At 43.3% G+C, this 18,661-nt stretch overlaps 1 protein-coding gene and 1 non-coding gene across 2 annotated transcripts in view; both read left to right on the top strand.

Moving 5' to 3' along the window:
- The window catches only part of RYR3 (ryanodine receptor 3), a 546,114-nt gene that overhangs the window by 461,117 nt on the left and 66,336 nt on the right, over positions 1–18,661 (top strand). The window contains 2 exon segments of the mRNA XM_070468944.1: positions 8,945–9,075; positions 16,325–16,645. Coding sequence (XP_070325045.1) covers positions 8,945–9,075; positions 16,325–16,645 — 452 coding nt within the window.
- On the top strand, positions 3,045–3,151 carry LOC139035818 (U6 spliceosomal RNA). Its single transcript, XR_011488522.1, has one exon. It is a non-coding gene; the product is annotated as a U6 spliceosomal RNA (small nuclear RNA).

Below are 18,661 nucleotides of genomic sequence, written 5' to 3'. Positions count from 1 at the left end.
TCAAGGGACATGAGGCAGTTGCTTTAGTGTTTAATGAGTTTCTATGTGATACAGCCCTGGCTTTTACCATTCTTGGCTGTCAGATTAACTATAATTTTAAACAAGTCAACACTTTGGGAACAGAAACGCTACTCAGTGGTCTTGAATCTGAACAGGCTGATTTTCCGAGGTGTTTGGGTTCCCACTCTGCTCTCTAATCTGCCTGGAGCAATGGAGACCTTCGGCCACCCCTTGCTTTTCAGAATCAAATGTCATGTGTTGTGTGATTCTGTTTAAATCCATGGAGAAGATCAGAAGGATAAACACAGTATTAGCCAAACTCTAGATGTAGACTTAGCCTTGGAAGATTTTTTTTTTTCCTTTTTTGCCTTTTCAAATAAGGAAACTGGAAAGAATTTGATCTGTGCTTAAAATTACTTAATCTAAACATCCTGTTGATATCCACGGTCTGTAGACCTCCTCAATTTATGATCCTTTATCAAATAAACCAACGATAAATCCCTGTTTCATATCTAAACTTACATAAATTCTAATTGCAGTTTCTCAATAAAGCAAAAAAAGACTTCGGCTCCTTTAAGAACTCAGGATATGATGACTTGAAATCATGTGCTAATAACCAGAGCATGTTGAAGAAATGTCTATGTCTTCATAATTACAGCTGTTAAATAGCTTCTAGAGTTCAAGAAATTAATTGAAGAACTAACAGCTAATTTATTTTGATTATGAGTTTAATTCCTTAGAGTTACATAGCTTTCCTTATTGTTTTACATGAAATATAGATAAATAGTTTTGTCCTTTAATAGGAACTGGGCAGACAAAAGTTATAAACATATTTTATACCAAATCAACAAGAGAATTAAAATTTTTAATAAAGAATTTCACTTAGGGAAGATATCTTTACTTTCATTAAGCATTTGTAAATATTTTCTCAACATCTTTCCTTATTCTCTTGGTTTATATGTATGTACGTGTATGCTAACTTACTTCAGTAGTGTCCAACTCTTTGCTACCCCATGGACTGTAACCTGCCAGGCTCCTCTGTCCATAGGATTCTCCAGGCAAGATTACTGGAGTGGATTGCCATGCCCTCCTCTGGGGGATATTCCCAACGCAGGGATTGAACTTGCATCTCTTATGTCTCCTGCACTGGCAGGCAGATTCCTTACCACTAGTGCCACCTGGGATGATCCTTGTATGTATATACATGTGTCTATATGTATATGTGTTTTTTGGTACAATTTTTTGAAAAGCTTATGCATTACTCTCTTTTGTTTTTTTTAAAAAAAGTCAAAGAAAGGTCAACTCTGAAATGTTAGACCAGAAAAGAGACCATTCTTCATATGACTTTTTATACTTTATTCATATACTCATTGCACTGGCAATATCGGTGCCTGTGTTTTATATTCCACGCAGGTAGAAAGCCAGCCTTGAAGAAGCACCTGGATCAAGTCTGCCCCTATTGTCAGTCTGTTAGTTAATGAAGCAAGTAGGATATAAAGATTTAAAATCTTCAAGTTGTGATGCTGCCACCATTAGTGACTTTTATTTATTTTCTATTGTATTGTGAAAGACATACTTATTTAAAAAAAAAAAAACAGTACAGACCTATGTAAAGTTAAAAGTCTGCTGCTTTCTTCACCCCAGATCACCCCACCTAGTAACAGTTTGGTATATACCATTCTAGATGTTTTCTACATGTGCACGTTTTTACACGTTTTAGGATCATAATATTGCTTTATAACTTTGTTTTGTTGGATGAAGCTAAAAACTGAATTTCCTTAACATAAAACTCATATATTTTTAATTTATCACTAATTAAAATAATTATTAATTCTCTACTTTTAAAAAGATTACCAAGTTTAGTATATTTGCATTTCTGGCATTTCCTATCCTTTCTACCTTTCTTTTTTTGCTGTGTAATTCTTTATAACATACATTTTACCCTGGAATATTTTAGGACTAATATTCCTTGAGTTGTTTACCTTGGTTTATATTTTAATGATTCCATGTGTAGCCAATCCTTCTAAATTGTGATTTGCCCAAATTTCTAATTTGTGATTCTAAAACTTTTATTTTGATTTACCTCTTGGGTGGCCAGATTCATCTTATGTCGTTGTTTCTATAAGAGCACTTACGGTTGAGTGTTTGCATATTTTGTCGTATCATCCATCGACTTTGTATGTGAACAGTTTCCATGGTATAAAATCCTTGGGTCATAATTTGCCTCCCTCAGAAGTGTACAGACTTTGCTTCGCTGTGGTCTGACCGTGTGTGTGACCCAGTGATTTGTTCCCTGCACGCATGACTTCGCTGCTGCTCACTGGGGTCTTTCTTTGGTCTTAAAGCTCTTTGACTTCCCTGTACTATGTCTCAGGGTTGTCCTTTCCATATCAACCCCTGCACTTCTCAGCACTTAATACACCCCCTCAGGTTCCAGAATTGGGTCTTACTTTATTTAATGAATCTTCCATTTTATTATATTGTTGCTGAGTTTTTTGGTCTTAGCTGTTGTTCAAGGAGGGAAATTATTTGTATCTACTGACTTTTCCCTTAACCTTCCTCTCTCATTTTCTCTGTAGTAACTTTTAGCTTTTGTTCTTTTCTGAAACTTTTTTGATTTGGTCTGTATTTTGCGGTGTGAAGTTATCACACATTTTCTAATTTCAGCATAGGTCTAAATTTCTCAATTTTCCCCCAGCATTGTGGGTTTTAGAGGGGAGAAAATATAGTGAAACCTACCAGTTCTCTGCCATGTTTTACTGAAGTTTCTTGGGTAGCAAATGTCTATAAGGTGGCAAAGGAACCACTCAATATTTGCTTTCCAACTATAGCGTGAATGCATTGTAAATAGAAAAGATTCCAGACACCTCCATGATAGGGTTGACTGTAAGGAGGAAGAAAGTCATTGAAACAGATTAGAGACCTTTTGGGGGGAATATTTTCTAATTGAGCTAGACTGAGACAGTCACTGGCAGGTAAATTTTCAGATACAGTTTCAGAGTAGGATAAAGGCTTTTACCATGTGTGTTTAAACATGGAGAATGGTGCTCGCTTCGGCAGCACATATACTAAAATTGGAACGATACAGAGAAGATTAGCATGGCCCCTGCGCAAGGATGACACGCAAATTCGTGAAGTGTTCCATATTTTTTGATCGTGCTAGGCCGCCTCCCCAATGGACTCAACTCTGTGCTTAGCGCCTGTGGGAATGACAATGGAAGGATAAGACCCCATCTGGGCAGAGGAATCTTGATGATCACATCCAGGTTACTCATTGCCTAAGAGAAAACAGACACTAATCACCCCTGCCTCCGGACAGTATCTATCGGAATGTAACCACAGGCTTATTGATTATTAACTGTTTGAACACATAACACGTGAATGATGGGGTTATTGTGATTGAATTTACCCTTCCTTTGTAAGCCTCAAGAGATTTGGGCTGGTGGTGTCCAAATCCCTTGGACACGTACACATGGGGTATAAAAGATTTTCACAAATGCTTGTTGGGGCCCTTGGCTAAGAGGAGACTCTGCCTTGGGCCCGCCGGTGTAATAAACTGTACTCCACTATCAAAAAAAAACCATGGAGAATGCTTAACATTCTTTAACCTGAATATACTTTGATTGATTTTATTACTGTTTATTCATCTGGTTGCACTGGGTCTTCATTGCTGCATGCAGGCTTTCTCTAGCTGCAGCGAGTGGGGGGCTTACTCTCTAGTTGCAGTAAGTGGGCATCTCATTGAAGTGGCTTCTCTTGTTGAAGAAGGGCTCTAGAGTGCAGGCTCAGTAGTTGTGGCTCATGGGCTTAGTTGCCCCAAGGCATGTGTTATCTTAGTTCCTGGACCAGGGATTGAACCTGTGTCTCCTGCTTTGGCAGGTGGATTCTTAACCACTGGACCACCAGGCAAGTCCCTACTTCGATTAATTGATAGAGCATTTGATGGGGATGGATCAAGAAGACTAAGTTTGGTAATTGACTACATTAAGCATTGAATCTCCATTTTATTTCAAATTAAAACTTTGTTTTTGCCTTCACACTTTAGAGATATTTATATCTGCCTTCCTGCTCTGTCCCCTTTGACCAGTTCTTTCCTGATCAAATGTTGCTCTCCCCAGACTGCTGAGATCACTGGTGTTTCTGTCTAGAACCTTCCTGCACCTCTACTTTCTGCCCCTCTGCTACCTGTTGTTTACTCTCTTTTGCATCCTCTGGAATTTACACAAAGGAACTTTCAAAATTACAGAGCACCAGATATGTGCAGGTGTAATTATTATTACTAGGATGACTTTGTCTTAGCCTATGTCCCTGATGATAGACTGTTGAGAAGCAGGTCCCAATCCGTGGAAAAAAAGTTGACAGACTGACTTAGGAATTAACAAAAACTGAAATACAAATTGAACTGAAAGGAAATGAGGAGAGGGAGGGATAAATTAGGAATTTGGGATTAAAAGATACATATGACTATGTATAACTTAGGTAAACAAGGACCTACTGTTAGCACAGGAAACTATTAATATATTCAGTATCTTGTAATAACTTATAATGGAAAAGAATACACACACACACACACAAGATCACTTTGCATTGTAAATCAACTGTGAAAGTGAAAGTTTCTCAGTCGTGTCCAGCTGTTTGCGACCCCATGGACTGTAGCCTGCCAGGCTCCTCTGTCCATGGAATTCTCCAGGCCAGAATGCTGGAGTGGGTGGCCATTCCCTTCTCCAGGGAATCTTCCCAACCCAGGGATCGAACCCAGCTCTCCCGCTTTGCAGGCGGATTCTTTACGATCTGAGCCATACTTCAATTTAATGGAAAAAAAAAATTGAAGTCTCTTCAGTCTGTCAGCATTGACCAAGTACTCTTATATGAAAAATACTGTTCTTGACAGTAATAACTGAGGGAGCTTGCAGGCAGAGTGCATTTCTCTATCCAGTGATAAACTCTTCCAGCATGCCCTTTGGTTGCTATGGAGCTGTTTCTGTAGCCCTTGTTCTGCTTGGTCCACACCCACAATGCCCCCTGGGGGGCGCTAATAATCACCAGTATTTTAGCAGCAAGTTTTGTCTAGCTCGGTTGGTCTTGGACCTGGAGGCGAAGGTCATCCCTCTGGTATTTCACAGCCATTAATTGGCAGCCTTCTGGGCTTTTACAGAAAGAACTTTTCTCAGTGAGGCCAGCACTGTTGTTTCTCCCTCCAGCTTATTAGCATCGTTGTGTGCTCCAGACTAGAAAATGCCTGTGGTGAGCTGGCAGAGACTCAATTTGTCAGTAACTAAATATCATGCTTGTCCCTCTCCCTCAAGTCATGGAGTCAGCATTAATACCAGAGAACTGTCCATTTTCCCCAAGGATTGCCTTTCATCAGACTAACTCTGGCAATCCACTTTTGGGAGATCATAATTTTAATTTTGGTGAGTGAAAGAGAAGAGAAGTAATATGGATCAATTAAAGTAAAAAGTTCCTTGGGCTGCAAGGAGATCAAACCAGTTAATCCTGGAGGAAATGACTCCTGAATGTTCATTGGAAGGACTGATGCTGAAGCCGAAGTTCCAATACTTTGGCCACCTGATGTTAGGAGCTGACTCATTTGAAAAGACCCTGATGCTGAGAAAGATTGAAGGCAGTAGGAGAAGGGGATGACAGAGGATGAGATGGTTGGATGGCATCACTGACTCAGTGGACATGACTTTGAGCAAGCTCTGGGAGTTGGTGATGGACAGGGAAACCTGACATGCTGCAGTCCATGGGGTTGCAAAGAGTCGGACATGACTGAGTGACTGAACTGAGTGGGTCAATTTTGTACCAAGACAGCCCAGGACCAGCTGTATCCTAGATTCCTTTCCCTGCCCCAACTACAAATTTGCTCTCAGGTTTGATATCACCCCTTGTCACGTGAAGACATGTGGCTCTCCATGTTCCATGGGCACAGGCCCTCACTCCCAATCAGCTGTCCTGAGAGTTGGCCTTTCCACCACCACCATGAGCTTAGAAAGAAGTGAAGGAGTGGGAAAAGAAGAGGTGTTGAGGAGAGATGGGGAACAGGACTGGCCAGGGCCTGTTCCGAAGTGAAGCAGCTTTGCAGAGCTCCCTGGAGAAAACCTTGGTCTCTGTGGCCTCCCCAGCCCCGCCCCCTGCCTTCCTCCACCACTCATGTGCCATGTGCTCAGTCGTGTCTGACTCTGTGATGCTGCCAGGCACCCCTGTCCATGGGATTTGCCAGGCAAGAATATTGGAATGGGTTGCCATTTCCTACTCCAGGTAATCCCAACTCAGGGATTGAACCCACGTCTCTTGCCTCGCAGGTGGATTCTTTACCTGCTGGGCCAGCAAGGAAGCCCCTTCTACCCCTGATGCAGCTCCCAAATAGACCTTCCAGATCAGACCTGGATGGGACGATATAACAGTCAGATCTTTCACAGAAGGACAAGTCTGTGTTGTTAGCTAACAAGTGCTTATCTGGTTGAGGGCATTCTTGCTTGCTGGAGGCTGATTTGAAAGTGATTTGAAAGCTCAAATACTTCAGGCCAAATAAGTTGTCGGCTAATCCCCTAAAAGCTGAGCCCAAGAAGAAGATAGAAAAGAAGGGATAAGATCACATGTATTAGTTGTCTTTTAAAGTAATTAAAAGATCACATTTGTCTTAGGTTTGATAACTTGGCTAAGGAGTGTATGGAAGTTCCAAGGGGTACACAGCTTTCTTTCGACTCACCCACCCTCTCCCTCCTCCCTCTCTCTGGTCCAGCAGACTCCTCTGGCATCTCCAGCAGAACAGTTCTGTGGACCCCCAGGCTAGCCCCCAACACATTCTGACTCTACCCTAGATAGTCTTGTCAAGTCATTTTTTCCAGGACCAGTTAAGATCACATTTCTAACCCAACTCAAATGTGTATCCTTTCTCTATGCATAATGAAGTTGCAAGTTGATTCTAATCTTTATAATGAGACCATAAAGACATGCTATTTTGTCACATTGCAGCCTGCCAGGCTCCTCTGTCCATGGAATTCTCCAGGGAAGAATACTGGAGTGGGTAGCCATTCCCTTCTCAGGGGGATCTTCCCAACCCAGGGATCAAACCCAGGTCTCCTGCATTGCAGGCGGATTCTTTACTACCTGGCTTACTTCTCAGACGGCAGTGGCTCCCCTAGCTACCTCCCTGCCCTGTCCCCTAGTAAATGCTTGTTATCCTATCCAGAGACTCTACAGCTTTGACAGTCTGGTGTCTTGGTACTACTGGAATTATTGGCTGTTGTCATAGTGAAGGACAATTAATGGGATGCTGGGTATGGGTTTCTTTTTCCTTTCCATAGCACTTTTCTTTTAACTTTTTATTTTATATTGGAGTATAGCAGATTAACAATGTTGTGATGGTTTCAGATGGACAGCAAAGGGACTCAGACATATATATATTGTATTCCTTCCCATCCAGGCTGCCTGGTATGCCTCATTGAGCAGAGTTCCCTGTCCTTGTTGAGCGTCCATTTTAATATAGCAGAGTGTACATGTTGTTGGGCATGGGTTTTGGTGGGAGCTGCAGGGAACCGTGAGAACTGAATGCCTTCCTGTCTCTGCAGAACTGCAATAGTGGGGTACACGTTTGCTCTTGGCTCCAAGCCTGCCCCTCTAGCTGACAGTTTTCTCTATAATGGCTCTGTGATATCCCCCAATGTGCAGCCTGACATCCTCTGCCCCCAGGGCTGCTTCTGGTAGGCTTCATGCAGAGTATCGACATTCACACTGATGAGTTTAAGCTCATCAGTCACAGAGGAAGGCTAACAAGATGGGCTTGAACCCTGTAATCCCTTTCGTCTCTTAATTATTGACCTATCGTCTACCTTTTCTACTAGTTACCTTTGTATCATGGTCTAACAAAGGACTCACATTACTGGTTTATTTGAAGAAATTTTTCCTCGTATTTGGAAACTGGCATCACGTATGTAACTCACAAGGCAGGTGTGTGTAGTCTGTCTGTGATCGAATGCCAGAGGGTGGCAGGGAAAAGATATTGATGGGTGGAAAACAGATGGCTCTGGTCTCCCATTCATCAGGAAGGAACAGATGTCAGGCCCCTTATGGGGCCCTTTGAGCCAGTGCTACGACTGTATTTCATCTCAGTAGAAGAAAGAACCTGCTGGGTTAGAAAGTACAAATCCAGGGCAAAGCCCAGGTCTGAGAGGGGAAGCACTCTTTCAATACTAGCTCTGCTTTGAGCAGCTGGTGGCTTGTGGTCCGTCACTTACTCTTGCAGCCTTGGTTATCCTGCAGGTAAGTGTAAGTCCTCTTAGCCAGAAAACTAGAAATCTGAACTAGGACTCTCAAGCGTTTTGGTTTTGATTGATTGCATCTTTCACAGAAAGACTTAAAAACCAAAGTTTAGTGCGTGGTGGATACTCAAGTGTTTGTGGAAGAAAGGGAAGTAATAGGTGTTGGAGCTCTTTTGTCTGCATCACGTGATTTGGTTTAGGGCGTGTCATTTCTCTTGCAAGGCAGAACTTCAATTTTGTGTCTTACTGGTGTTTTGGGCCCATTATCTATGGTTCCCATTGGTTGACACAGGCTCCACTCATAGCAGGGAATAGACAAAGAAATTCCATGAAAGATTTTAAAACATTTTAAGAACTGGGAGGATCTGATTCAATTTGGATGCCAGCCAAACTTGCTCTCAGAGATGCTGGGAGAGAACAAAGCTACATAGTATATATCACCTTAGTTCTTTAAGAACTAGGTAACAGGGAATGAGACCATTGTAAACCATTGGTTAGTATCCAGAAAAAGTGAGGGAGGGGAGGAACATGCAATCCAGCTGAGCTCAAGGCCCAGGATGTCCAGTGGAGCCATCTGTGGGGAAGTGGCCCAAGACATCCTGGGAAGGAGGCCTGGTCCACCAATGCATGGGGCCAGCATGGAGGTGGCACCACTTCTAAATGGACTTCTTTGTTTCCAGGCAACGTCCTGCCCTTGGAGAATGCCTGGCCTCACTGGCAGCCGCCATACCAGTGGCATTCCTGGAGCCCACCCTTAACCGCTACAACCCGCTCTCCGTCTTCAACACCAAAACCCCCAGGGAGAGGTCTAGTAAGTACCATCCATCAGAGGTCATCATTGATGTGCTTAGAGGAATGCAGGGGGAGAGAGAAAGCTAGAAAGGCAAGGACAGCAGCCCCCAGCCCTGTCAGTTCACGTGGTCTGAGAGGGGCCAGGAGGTCACAACTGGCCCCGTGTGACAGGTCTCCATCTTGCTGGAAAAGTGGGCACGAGCAAGTTCTTTGTTATCTTTAGACTTTGGTTTCCTCTTCTGTGAAAAGAGGAGACAGTGCAGTTGATTTCAACATCCCTTGCATCCTAAGAGCTCAGGTTCTCCTGTCTGCCCTGATCTCCGTTCTCTTTCTGCACCTGGGGATGGTGACTGTCCTTCTTTGTTCCTCTCCAGAGAGTGGGAACAAGGGGGTCACGCAGAGCTGCACTGATAACCGTGGTGTACTCTTCAAGTCCACAGCGAGGCTGTGCTTCCAAGGATGATGACCTTGGAAGGATGATTCTTCATCATCATGAAGGATGGATAGAAAAACACAAGAAGGAATTGAAATTCTACACAAAAGGGAATTTGACAGGAGTGTTGACCTGCTGAGTTCTAGAACAGTGCTAGGCTATGGTGCAGATCTGGTCTGCTGATTTTTATAAATGGTGTTTCATTAGAACATGGTCATACCCATTCATTTACATGTTGTCTGTGGCTGCTTTAGCACTGTGATGTTGTTGTGTAGTTTAATCACTGAGTCGTGTCCAACTCATTTGTGACTCCGTGGACTGCAGCCCACCAGGCTCCTCTGTCCATGGGATTTCCCAGGCAAGAATACTGGAGTAGGTTGCCATTTCCTTCTCCAGGGGATCTTCCCAGCCTGCGGATCGAACCCACCTCTCCTGCATTGGCAGAGGACCCTTTACCACTGAGCCACCAGGGAAGCCCTTAGCACTGTGTAGGGAAGGAAAAATAATTTTCCCTTTACCCTTCTTTGTTTTTGGCTGAGACCTCCCCTCTGAAAAAGATAGATTGATGGGAGGAAAAAAAAACTTAGTTGTGGACATATGTGTACATCAGTTCAGTCGTTCAGTCGTGTCCGACTCTTTGCAACCCCATGAATCACAGCACGCCAGGCCTCCCTGTCCATCACCAACTCCTGGAGTTTACTCAAACTCATGTACATAAGGGAGCCCCACAAAGATGTGAGACTCACAAGCCAGCCCAACATTTGAGACTTATATACCATCCTGAGGAAAAGGTTAGGAGTCTAGGGCTTCAGAGCGGGTAGAAATCCATGGGAAAGTGAGAAGAGGAAGGGCTTGGTAAGCCATGTGCCCCGCCAGGCTTGTGAATCTCTCAGATGCAAAAGTGATCTTTGCTAAGAGCTCTCTTCTGGTACTGGCTCCCATAACTAAGGTAAACTTTGTTTACAAAGGTAGATATCCCTTACAAAAGGGTAACTCTGTTGTCAGACATTCTTAAAAATAATCAGCTCAAAGTAATCCCTCTGCCAAAGGGGTATATTTGGGGGTGGCCCATTCTGCTTCTCTTCAACTGCAGTGATAGAGGTGAGCAGTGGCAGTAAATACTGTTGGCCCTGAAACGGCTAAAATATTTACTGTCTGGCCCCTTTATAGGAAAAGTTTTCCCACCCCCACTCTAGAATAACCTGGAACTGGAATCCAAGGCAGGGGTAAACCTGCTTCTGGGGGTGGACGAGAAGAGCCCCGTGTATGGATAATCGTGGTCCTGCTGAAAGACGATGGAGCAGATCAGAGGCGCTTCCAACGGGAACCTTAAATGAAACTTGGCCTCCAACTGGAAAGAACTACCTTGACTTGATGTAACATGGAGCAAAAGCTACCACACGATGTGTTCGATTAATGTTAAGAAAAGCAGAATTCCGCCCCCCCCACCCCCTGCAAAAAAAAATCATAGCAAACCAGAATATATCCTGTTCAGAACAAGTATTTTCTTAAAGTATTATACCAGCAGATGGCTAGACTGTGCCTCAGTTCCATTTGGTTCAAGCCCCCGTTTCAAGCTGTCGTGGGTCCTGAGAGTCCCAAGAGAAGAAGGGTTCTTGCTACATTTTTCTCTGTCACTCTTCTTCTTTCCATCTAAGAATCCAGAGTGCTAAGCTTTGGCAGCTTTGTTCCCACTTCAGATAAAAGCAGCACCTGGTCCCCAGAAAACATGACCGGGCATTTTAGACAAAACTGCTTTAAAAAATTCTCTGCTTGAGCTAAAATACAGTGGAGACCACTGCTCTCAGAGCTCATCGAGAGAGATATTGCCAAGATGCCTCCACGTTCCAAAGTCTCACATGGTCTCTCTCAGTGAATTCCCCAGGACCCTCAGCCTCATCTCACCCTTTCTCCCCTTTCATGGACTAGGAAAATTATAGTCCCAACCTTGTTTTTCTCTGCTGTCTCATGATTCCACATGAGTTATGTCTTGCAGCTAAAGTAGGAGTTAAACGACAGAGCAGGCTTTGGTAATGATGAGGAAGGGCTGTGGCATCTGTAGACAGAAGCCAGCTAAAATATTGCTCCCCAACTTCATGACAGTGCTGGGTACTGATGTATTTATTCTGCTCCAGCTGTGATTCAAGAAAAAGTGTCTCTGTCTGTGTCACCAGTGTGTAGAGCTTGCACCTTGAGAGAGAGAGATCTACTTTGCTCTTGAACTCATAGAGGTAGTTATTGTTCAGTCGTTCAGTCATGTCCAACTCTTTGTGACCCTGTGGACTGCAGCATGCCAGCCTTCCCTGTTCTTCACCATCTCCCAGAGCTTACTCAAGCTCATGTCCATTGAGTCAGTGATGCCATCTAACCATCTCTTCCTCTGTCATCCTCTTCTCCTCCTGCCTTCTGTCTTTCCCCAAATCGGGATCTTTTCTAATGAGTCAGCTCTTTGCATCAGGTGGCCAAAGTATCGGAGCTTCAGCTTCAACATCAGTCCTTTTAATGAATATTCGGTGTTCATTTCCTTTAGGATTGACTGGTTTGAACTCCTTGCAGTCTAAGGGACTCTCAAGAGTCTTCTCCAACACCACAGTTCAAAAGCATCAATTCTTTGGCACTCAGCTTTCTTTATGGTCCAACTCTCACATCCATACATGACTACTGGAAAAACCATAGCTTTGACTAGACAGATCTTTGTTGGCAAAGCAACATCTCTGCTTTTTAATGTGCTGTCTAGGTTGGTCATAGCTTTTTTTCCAAGGAACAAGCGTCTTTTAATTTCATGGCTGCAGTCACCCTTTGCAGTGATTTTGGAGCCCAAGAAAATAAAGTCTGTCTCTGTTACCATTATTTCCCCATCTAGTTGCCATGAAGTGATGGGACACAGAGGTAGAGTAGCAGGCAAATTCGAAATTGACCCAGATGGATGAAACCCTAGACTGGCTTTGGAGGGAAGGAAATGACTATGTCCCATTGTTCTCAAGGGCTATTAGAAATATGTTTCTTCTTATCTTATATACCTTCAAATTGATTTAGTAAGACATATTCATAAATTAAAAATAAGTATCTGTCATCGCATACTCCATAAGGAAGAAGGGACAAGGTTGTGATTAGTGGTGACACTGTTGTTCATCCATCAGTCACACACTGTGGACTCAGGGTCCAAGTCCTCTGAGCCTATCTTTTTCATCATTCAGTTAACAAAGAGTGAATTCTGATGATGTGTACAGCTCTTGAAAAGCAGAGTGTACATAAAAATGTATTCTGGGATAACCATGTTTGCCTGGAGCCAGACAATGGCTGATAGCTTGATGGGCTCTGAAAAGGTAGACTTCATTCACTGCACACAGTAGGTGGCCTGAGGGACCAAGGAGGGAATAGGGAAAGAAACGTGACAGATGATGTGAGTCTTTGGTTGAGAAATAGATTATGAACTGATTTATCAAGCCTTCAGTCAATTGGACATCTCAATTAATGGAGTTTCCCTGGTAGCTCAGATGGTTAAGAATCTACACACAATGCAGGATACCCAGGTTCAATCCCTAGAGAAGGGAATGGCTACTCACTCCAGTATTCTTCTCTGGAGAATCCCATGGACATAGGAGCCTGGCAGGCTGTAGTCCATTTTGCTGGCAGAGTTACTCATATTAGGACCTCTTCTATCCTGTAACATCCTGGATCATTTTTTAACTCATCTAAAACTGTTAAGATATGTCTAGAAAAGGTTTTCTAGCTGTGTACTAGATAAAATCTTTAGTTTAGTTACATGTGGCAGTGGTCTATTAATCAGAATCTTGTTGTTGTTAATTCCATTCATGAGTAGAATTAGATCTTGTGTGTGTGTATACTCAGTCGCTAAGCTGTCCAACTCTTCGCGACCCCGTGGACTGTAACCCACCAGCCTCCTCTGTCTATGGCATTTCCAGGCAAGAAGACTGGAGTGCGTTCCTTCTTCAGGGGATCTTCCCAACCCAGGAATCAAATCTGCGTCTCCTGCAATGGCAGGTGGATTCTTTACCACTCAGCCACCAGGAAAGCCTAGTCAGGATAATAGATTAACCAAAACATCCTACTCACCAGCCAGGTTTACTTTTCAAATCCTATTGGAAAAAATCAATCAGAGAGGAAGGAGGTCCGGTTTCCATGTAATACTACAGAAGTGGTGCTCTCTGATGCTGTCATCTTGAGGGAAGAGCTGCCTGGTGAAAAAAATACAGCTAACTCCATCTTTCCCAATGGTTCTCCCTTTGATAGCATGTATGAGGATCACTCAGAAGGCTTGTTGAAGAATGCCAAGTCCTACCCGTAGAGTTTCTAATTCAGTATGACGGGATTCCAAAAGGTCCTAACGAGTTTCCAGGTGATGCTGCTATTGCTGGCAGGACAATCTCACTTTGAGAACCATTGATGTGGAAGACGAAAGGACAGTGTGTTCTAATGGTTCCCCCTCACAGTCTTGAGTCTGAGTCTAACAGGACCCAACTGAGCTGTTTTTCAGGTAGAAAACTCAGCAGCATTCATTCTGCTGGTGTATTATGTGGCATTTGAAGTACAAAACACCACCGGAATCGCAAATGTTTCTTCCCCTTGAGGACCAATTACATATAAATAACTTTTAAAGGTCATTATAATGACTCCAATGAAGCAACCTCAAGCAACTCTTGTGTTTTTCTTAGGTAGGAGGAAAAAAAGTGTCTATGATGATGGATTGTCTGTGTGACATTTAAACACACACATGCTCTCAGCCTTCTCATGTATAATTTTATAGCCAACAGTTGTAAATTTCAGTTGCCTCTGTGGCAGTCGGCACTGCTCTGGGTGCAGAGCCTGAAGGTAGAATGTTTGACTTCACCATTTGTACCTATTTATCTGACACTGTATGTGTCAAATGATTTTGTTTGTGAGAGTCTCCCCAGACCCCCACATTGATGTCACCCCTGATTCTTATTGCTCTGCGGCAAGTTACAGGCCAGACTTGTTCTCTGCAAATGACCAGCATTGGCAGTGGATTGTGTCTGACCTGAATAATTCCCTTCACTGTAAATCGCAGGAGTTCGATGTTCTTTGGTTTTCATGCTGCTAGTCCTTTTGAATTGTCTGGATTTAAAGGACATTGCTTCACTCCTAACTTCCAAGGAAGAGTAATCAGCCTTCTACTTACCAAAGGCCATACCAATAGCAAGAGAAAAGCATAATTAGGGCAAGTGTTAGGACATCCCATGCAGGGCCTACTCCATAGCAGGGAGCTTCTTCCGAGTCCATTGATTTGCGGCTGCACACCATCCCGCTTGTATCAGCTGCGGATTCATTGTCTCCTGGATGAAGGTATCCCAAGTGCCTTTCCTCCCCACCCCAGCCCAGGAACCAAGATGCCTGTACTCTCTTTCCATCTCTTAGTCTGTCTTCACAGGATTATTTTGTATCTTTGCTCCAGGCAGTACAATCATGAAGGAAATCAAGACAGACCCTTCAATTGACTGATATTCCTAAAAGCCAAAGCCTTTGCTGTGGCCTCTTCTTCATTAACCCTTCCATTCCTATGGACTTAAAATCTAGAAGAGAGAGATTTCACACCAGCAGTAACCCCTTGGCACAGGGCCTGAAGGTAGAACCCAACTCACTAAATGTCACATTTTATTTGAAGTTTTCTGCTTTTTCCTTTGAAATTCCTGAGAGCTTTGTGCTTTACTTTTAATATCAAAAATAATGTCCTCAAATCTTCTAGTGGGTCTAATGTGCCCCGCTGGTGGATCTGAAAGGCACCACATTTTCCTGTTGCTTCTCTGACTCCTAGGCTCCGTGATGCCTGGTGCTTTGGCCCTGCTCTGAGAAGTTTAGCCTGTGGGTGGAGTCTGCACATGAGCCGCTGACCAGGATGCTCTGCAGAGCTTCTGGTTCCTGTTTCTTTCTCCACTGGGCCATGCCTTGCCACAGAGAGCCCTTATATGCATCTCACCCATCAGCAACTTCAGGTTGCTTCTGGTCTCACCTCCTATCTTGGAGGAAAAGAGTGTCATTTGCCTTAAGAAGAACAGGACAGATATCCCCTTGGCTTTTTCCATTTACCATCCTTGTACCTAACAGTGTTTCATGTTGAACTCCGTAATCATCTCATCCTGTCTGTCCTTGTTCAGTGAAGTGACCTCAGTCATTCACTGTGAGGAAAAGACAGGGCTAACTCACTATTCCTTGTCTATAAGCCTTCAAAAACAAAAAGGTCTAAGTGACTGACAAGAGCTCTTGGCAAAGGTTACTTCAGATCATCAGTAATTTCTTTTGTAAATGCAGAAATCAGTGTATGTGCAATGCTTCCTGCCCCCCTCCCCCTACAGATTTCAGCTAGGTGGAAAGCATTGTCTCTGGTCCAGCTAAAAGAATCTTTGATGCAAGAGGTTTCTTTTTCCTTTTCAAAACAGTACAGACATGATCTGGGTGACTGAACCACAAATTAGCAGCTTGATATCTATGGGTTGCTTTTCTGCTTTGCGTCCTGCCTTTCCTGCAGCGCATACACTGAGGCCAGGAGGGAGAAGCCAAGAGACTGACTTTTTCACAGAGAAGTCTTATGAAATGTCCCTCAGCCGTGTCTGTTATGTTCCTTTAAGATTCAGTGAAAGTGTTTTGACCTGAATAGAACATCTGGAAGATAACCCAGCCTCTGGAAACTGCATCCTTTACAATAGCTCCTACATATCCAGTGCTTACTTGTTTGAGGTTCTGGGGTGGAAAATTATGTCTCAAGACCAAAGAAGGGGTGGACAGAGAGAGAGAGAAGGTTGCACTCTGTTTGTTTTGAATCACTGTCCCTTTATTATTCCTGTATCCTCTCGGTCAGTTCTGGGGATGCCAGACACAGTGGAGGAGATGTGCCCCGACATCCCCCAGCTGGAAGGCCTGATGAAGGAAATCAACGACCTGGCCGAATCAGGGGCCCGGTACACAGAGATGCCCCACGTCATTGAGGTCATCTTGCCCATGCTCTGCAACTACCTGTCCTACTGGTGGGAGCGGGGGCCCGAGCACCTGCCCCCCAGCGCAGGGCCCTGGTGCACCAAGGTCACGTCTGAACACCTCAGTGTCATCCTGGGCAACATTCTGAAAATCATCAACAACAACCTGGGCATCGACGAGGCCTCCTGGATGAAGCGCATTGCAGGTACCACGCGTGTCTTTCGGCCCTGGCATCGAGATGCCTAGACTCTTTTTCTTCTCTTAGTCTGTCATTAATCTATCCCCCCTCCCTACCTTAGATATATAACGGTAAAAAGAACTGACTTATTCCCCTATAGGGCTTCCTGGAGCCAGTGCTCCTGCCTGACTCCCCAGTTAATCTAGCCCCTCAAATCTCCAGGAAGCCCTTCTTGATAAACTGCAAGATTCTGATGATCATTGCTCATTTGCTTTTGGTACTTAAGAATCCCATTTGCTCTTACAGTAATAATTGTTCATATTTTCTGGGTAAGTGACCCTGTGTGTTTTCCACATGTATGAAAGTCACTCCCATCTGGGCTGTACTGTAAGTTTCTCGCATTTGTGTTTCACTTTATGCTTTCTAAGACACTCTCTGATTTAGGCTCACAGTAGCATCACTTGAATTTTGGGTTTGTTTTGTATTCCTCTAGAACTCCTTGCATGCAGTAGGCTCTTAGTGAGTGTTACTCACTGATTTTCTGTTCTCAAAAAAAAAAAAAAAAAAGGAGAGGCTTGGAAAATTAATAACCACATTTTTCATAGTCAGGAAACCATGAAGATTTTAGGGTCCTCTGTCACAGTAAAGTCAGAGGAGACAGAAGCTAAAGTCATTGCCTTTGATAGACCTGCAATTTAGATACACAGTTCCACCGTAGCTGTTTCACCCTTACAGTTTTCCTGGACCATGAAACACAGCCATTGGGTCAATAGGAGCTATTAGCTTCCTGGACAAATGAGTAGATACCCCTCTGCAAGACCAAAGAAGAAAATGTCCTACCTTCTTCCTGTCTCTGAAATGAACTGAGATTCAAATTATATTAATAAATACTTTGCTTACTGATGGCTCCTGGATAGTATAGGCCCCTGGAAACATAGGTAATTGAATAGGTAAATTTGTGTTCCTTTCTTACCTTTTAGCCCAAGAATATTGTTAACCCTAAAGTAATTTGTTGAGGGCTCTACATTTGTAAATCTGGCTTAAGAGAAGGAAGGAAATCAAAGGATGAACTCCCTTAGATTCCCCAGGGGTACAAAGGAAAGAAGTCAGCGCACGCTGATGAGAACTTAACTTGGCCTGTTATTTCACAAGTGTCTCCAGATCTCATTCAGTCAGGCCACTTCATTCCTGGTGTGTAAACAAAGTCAGTTTTCAAGAGCAACGTCAAATCACCCATATCTGGAAGAACCACTCTGATTCCAGGTCCAAAGCAGAGGTGCACCCTGGTGAGGACCAGGGTATGAAATGTGAGCCATCATAGTGCTAAGTTTCGACTTCTTGATTAACACATTGCCACAGAGAACTGCCTTCACCTTCTCTTTCTAAAAAAGTCTTTTTTTATGGAGCAAAAAATGAGGCACAGCGAGATTAAAAAGTGCTGGAGTATAGGCTGTTTCCAACTGAAAAGTCCTACATTAAAGAACTTTGAAATACACAAAATACGTATTGTACTTTGTGAATGGTTCATGACTCTTGAGAATTTCATTTCACATATCTAAATAATTACTCTGATTCTGACCTTTATTATGAATTAGGCCAATAGCATATTGCATATAAAGAAGTCAATGAGACATGTAGGTTTTATCTTTCTCTTTAAAAGGGCTAGAATCATAGTCCCAAGTCCTACTTGTTTCTGCTTATTGACTTTAGTGGCCACCTTAGCCTGCCTTTCAGTTCATTATAGATGATAGTAGTTTGTCTGCTTTTCTCAGGGCCTAGAGGAGCCCCAAGACAATAGGCTGGCAGTTCTCACATGTTGGGGGCTGAGAAACTATGAGTTTCTCAGGGTTCGTGTATTTTTAAGAGATTTTTCTGTAAAATAACCAGAAGGCAGAGTGTTAAGTATGTACTCTTGACTCAGCACAGTGCTGATTATATACATAAAAGACTCCCTTCAAGGAATTTATAATGTAACTAGTGAGCCAAAGCCACTGTTCTAAAATGAAACAAGATGGCCCGTTATGAAGAGCTCAGAGATATAGC

This window comes from Odocoileus virginianus, chromosome 6 (assembly GCF_023699985.2).
Source record: "Odocoileus virginianus isolate 20LAN1187 ecotype Illinois chromosome 6, Ovbor_1.2, whole genome shotgun sequence".
In the NCBI taxonomy this organism is placed as follows: domain Eukaryota; kingdom Metazoa; phylum Chordata; class Mammalia; order Artiodactyla; family Cervidae; genus Odocoileus; species Odocoileus virginianus.
Note: the sequence above shows the minus strand (reverse complement) of the source record. Positions and strands in the feature narration are given on the sequence as shown.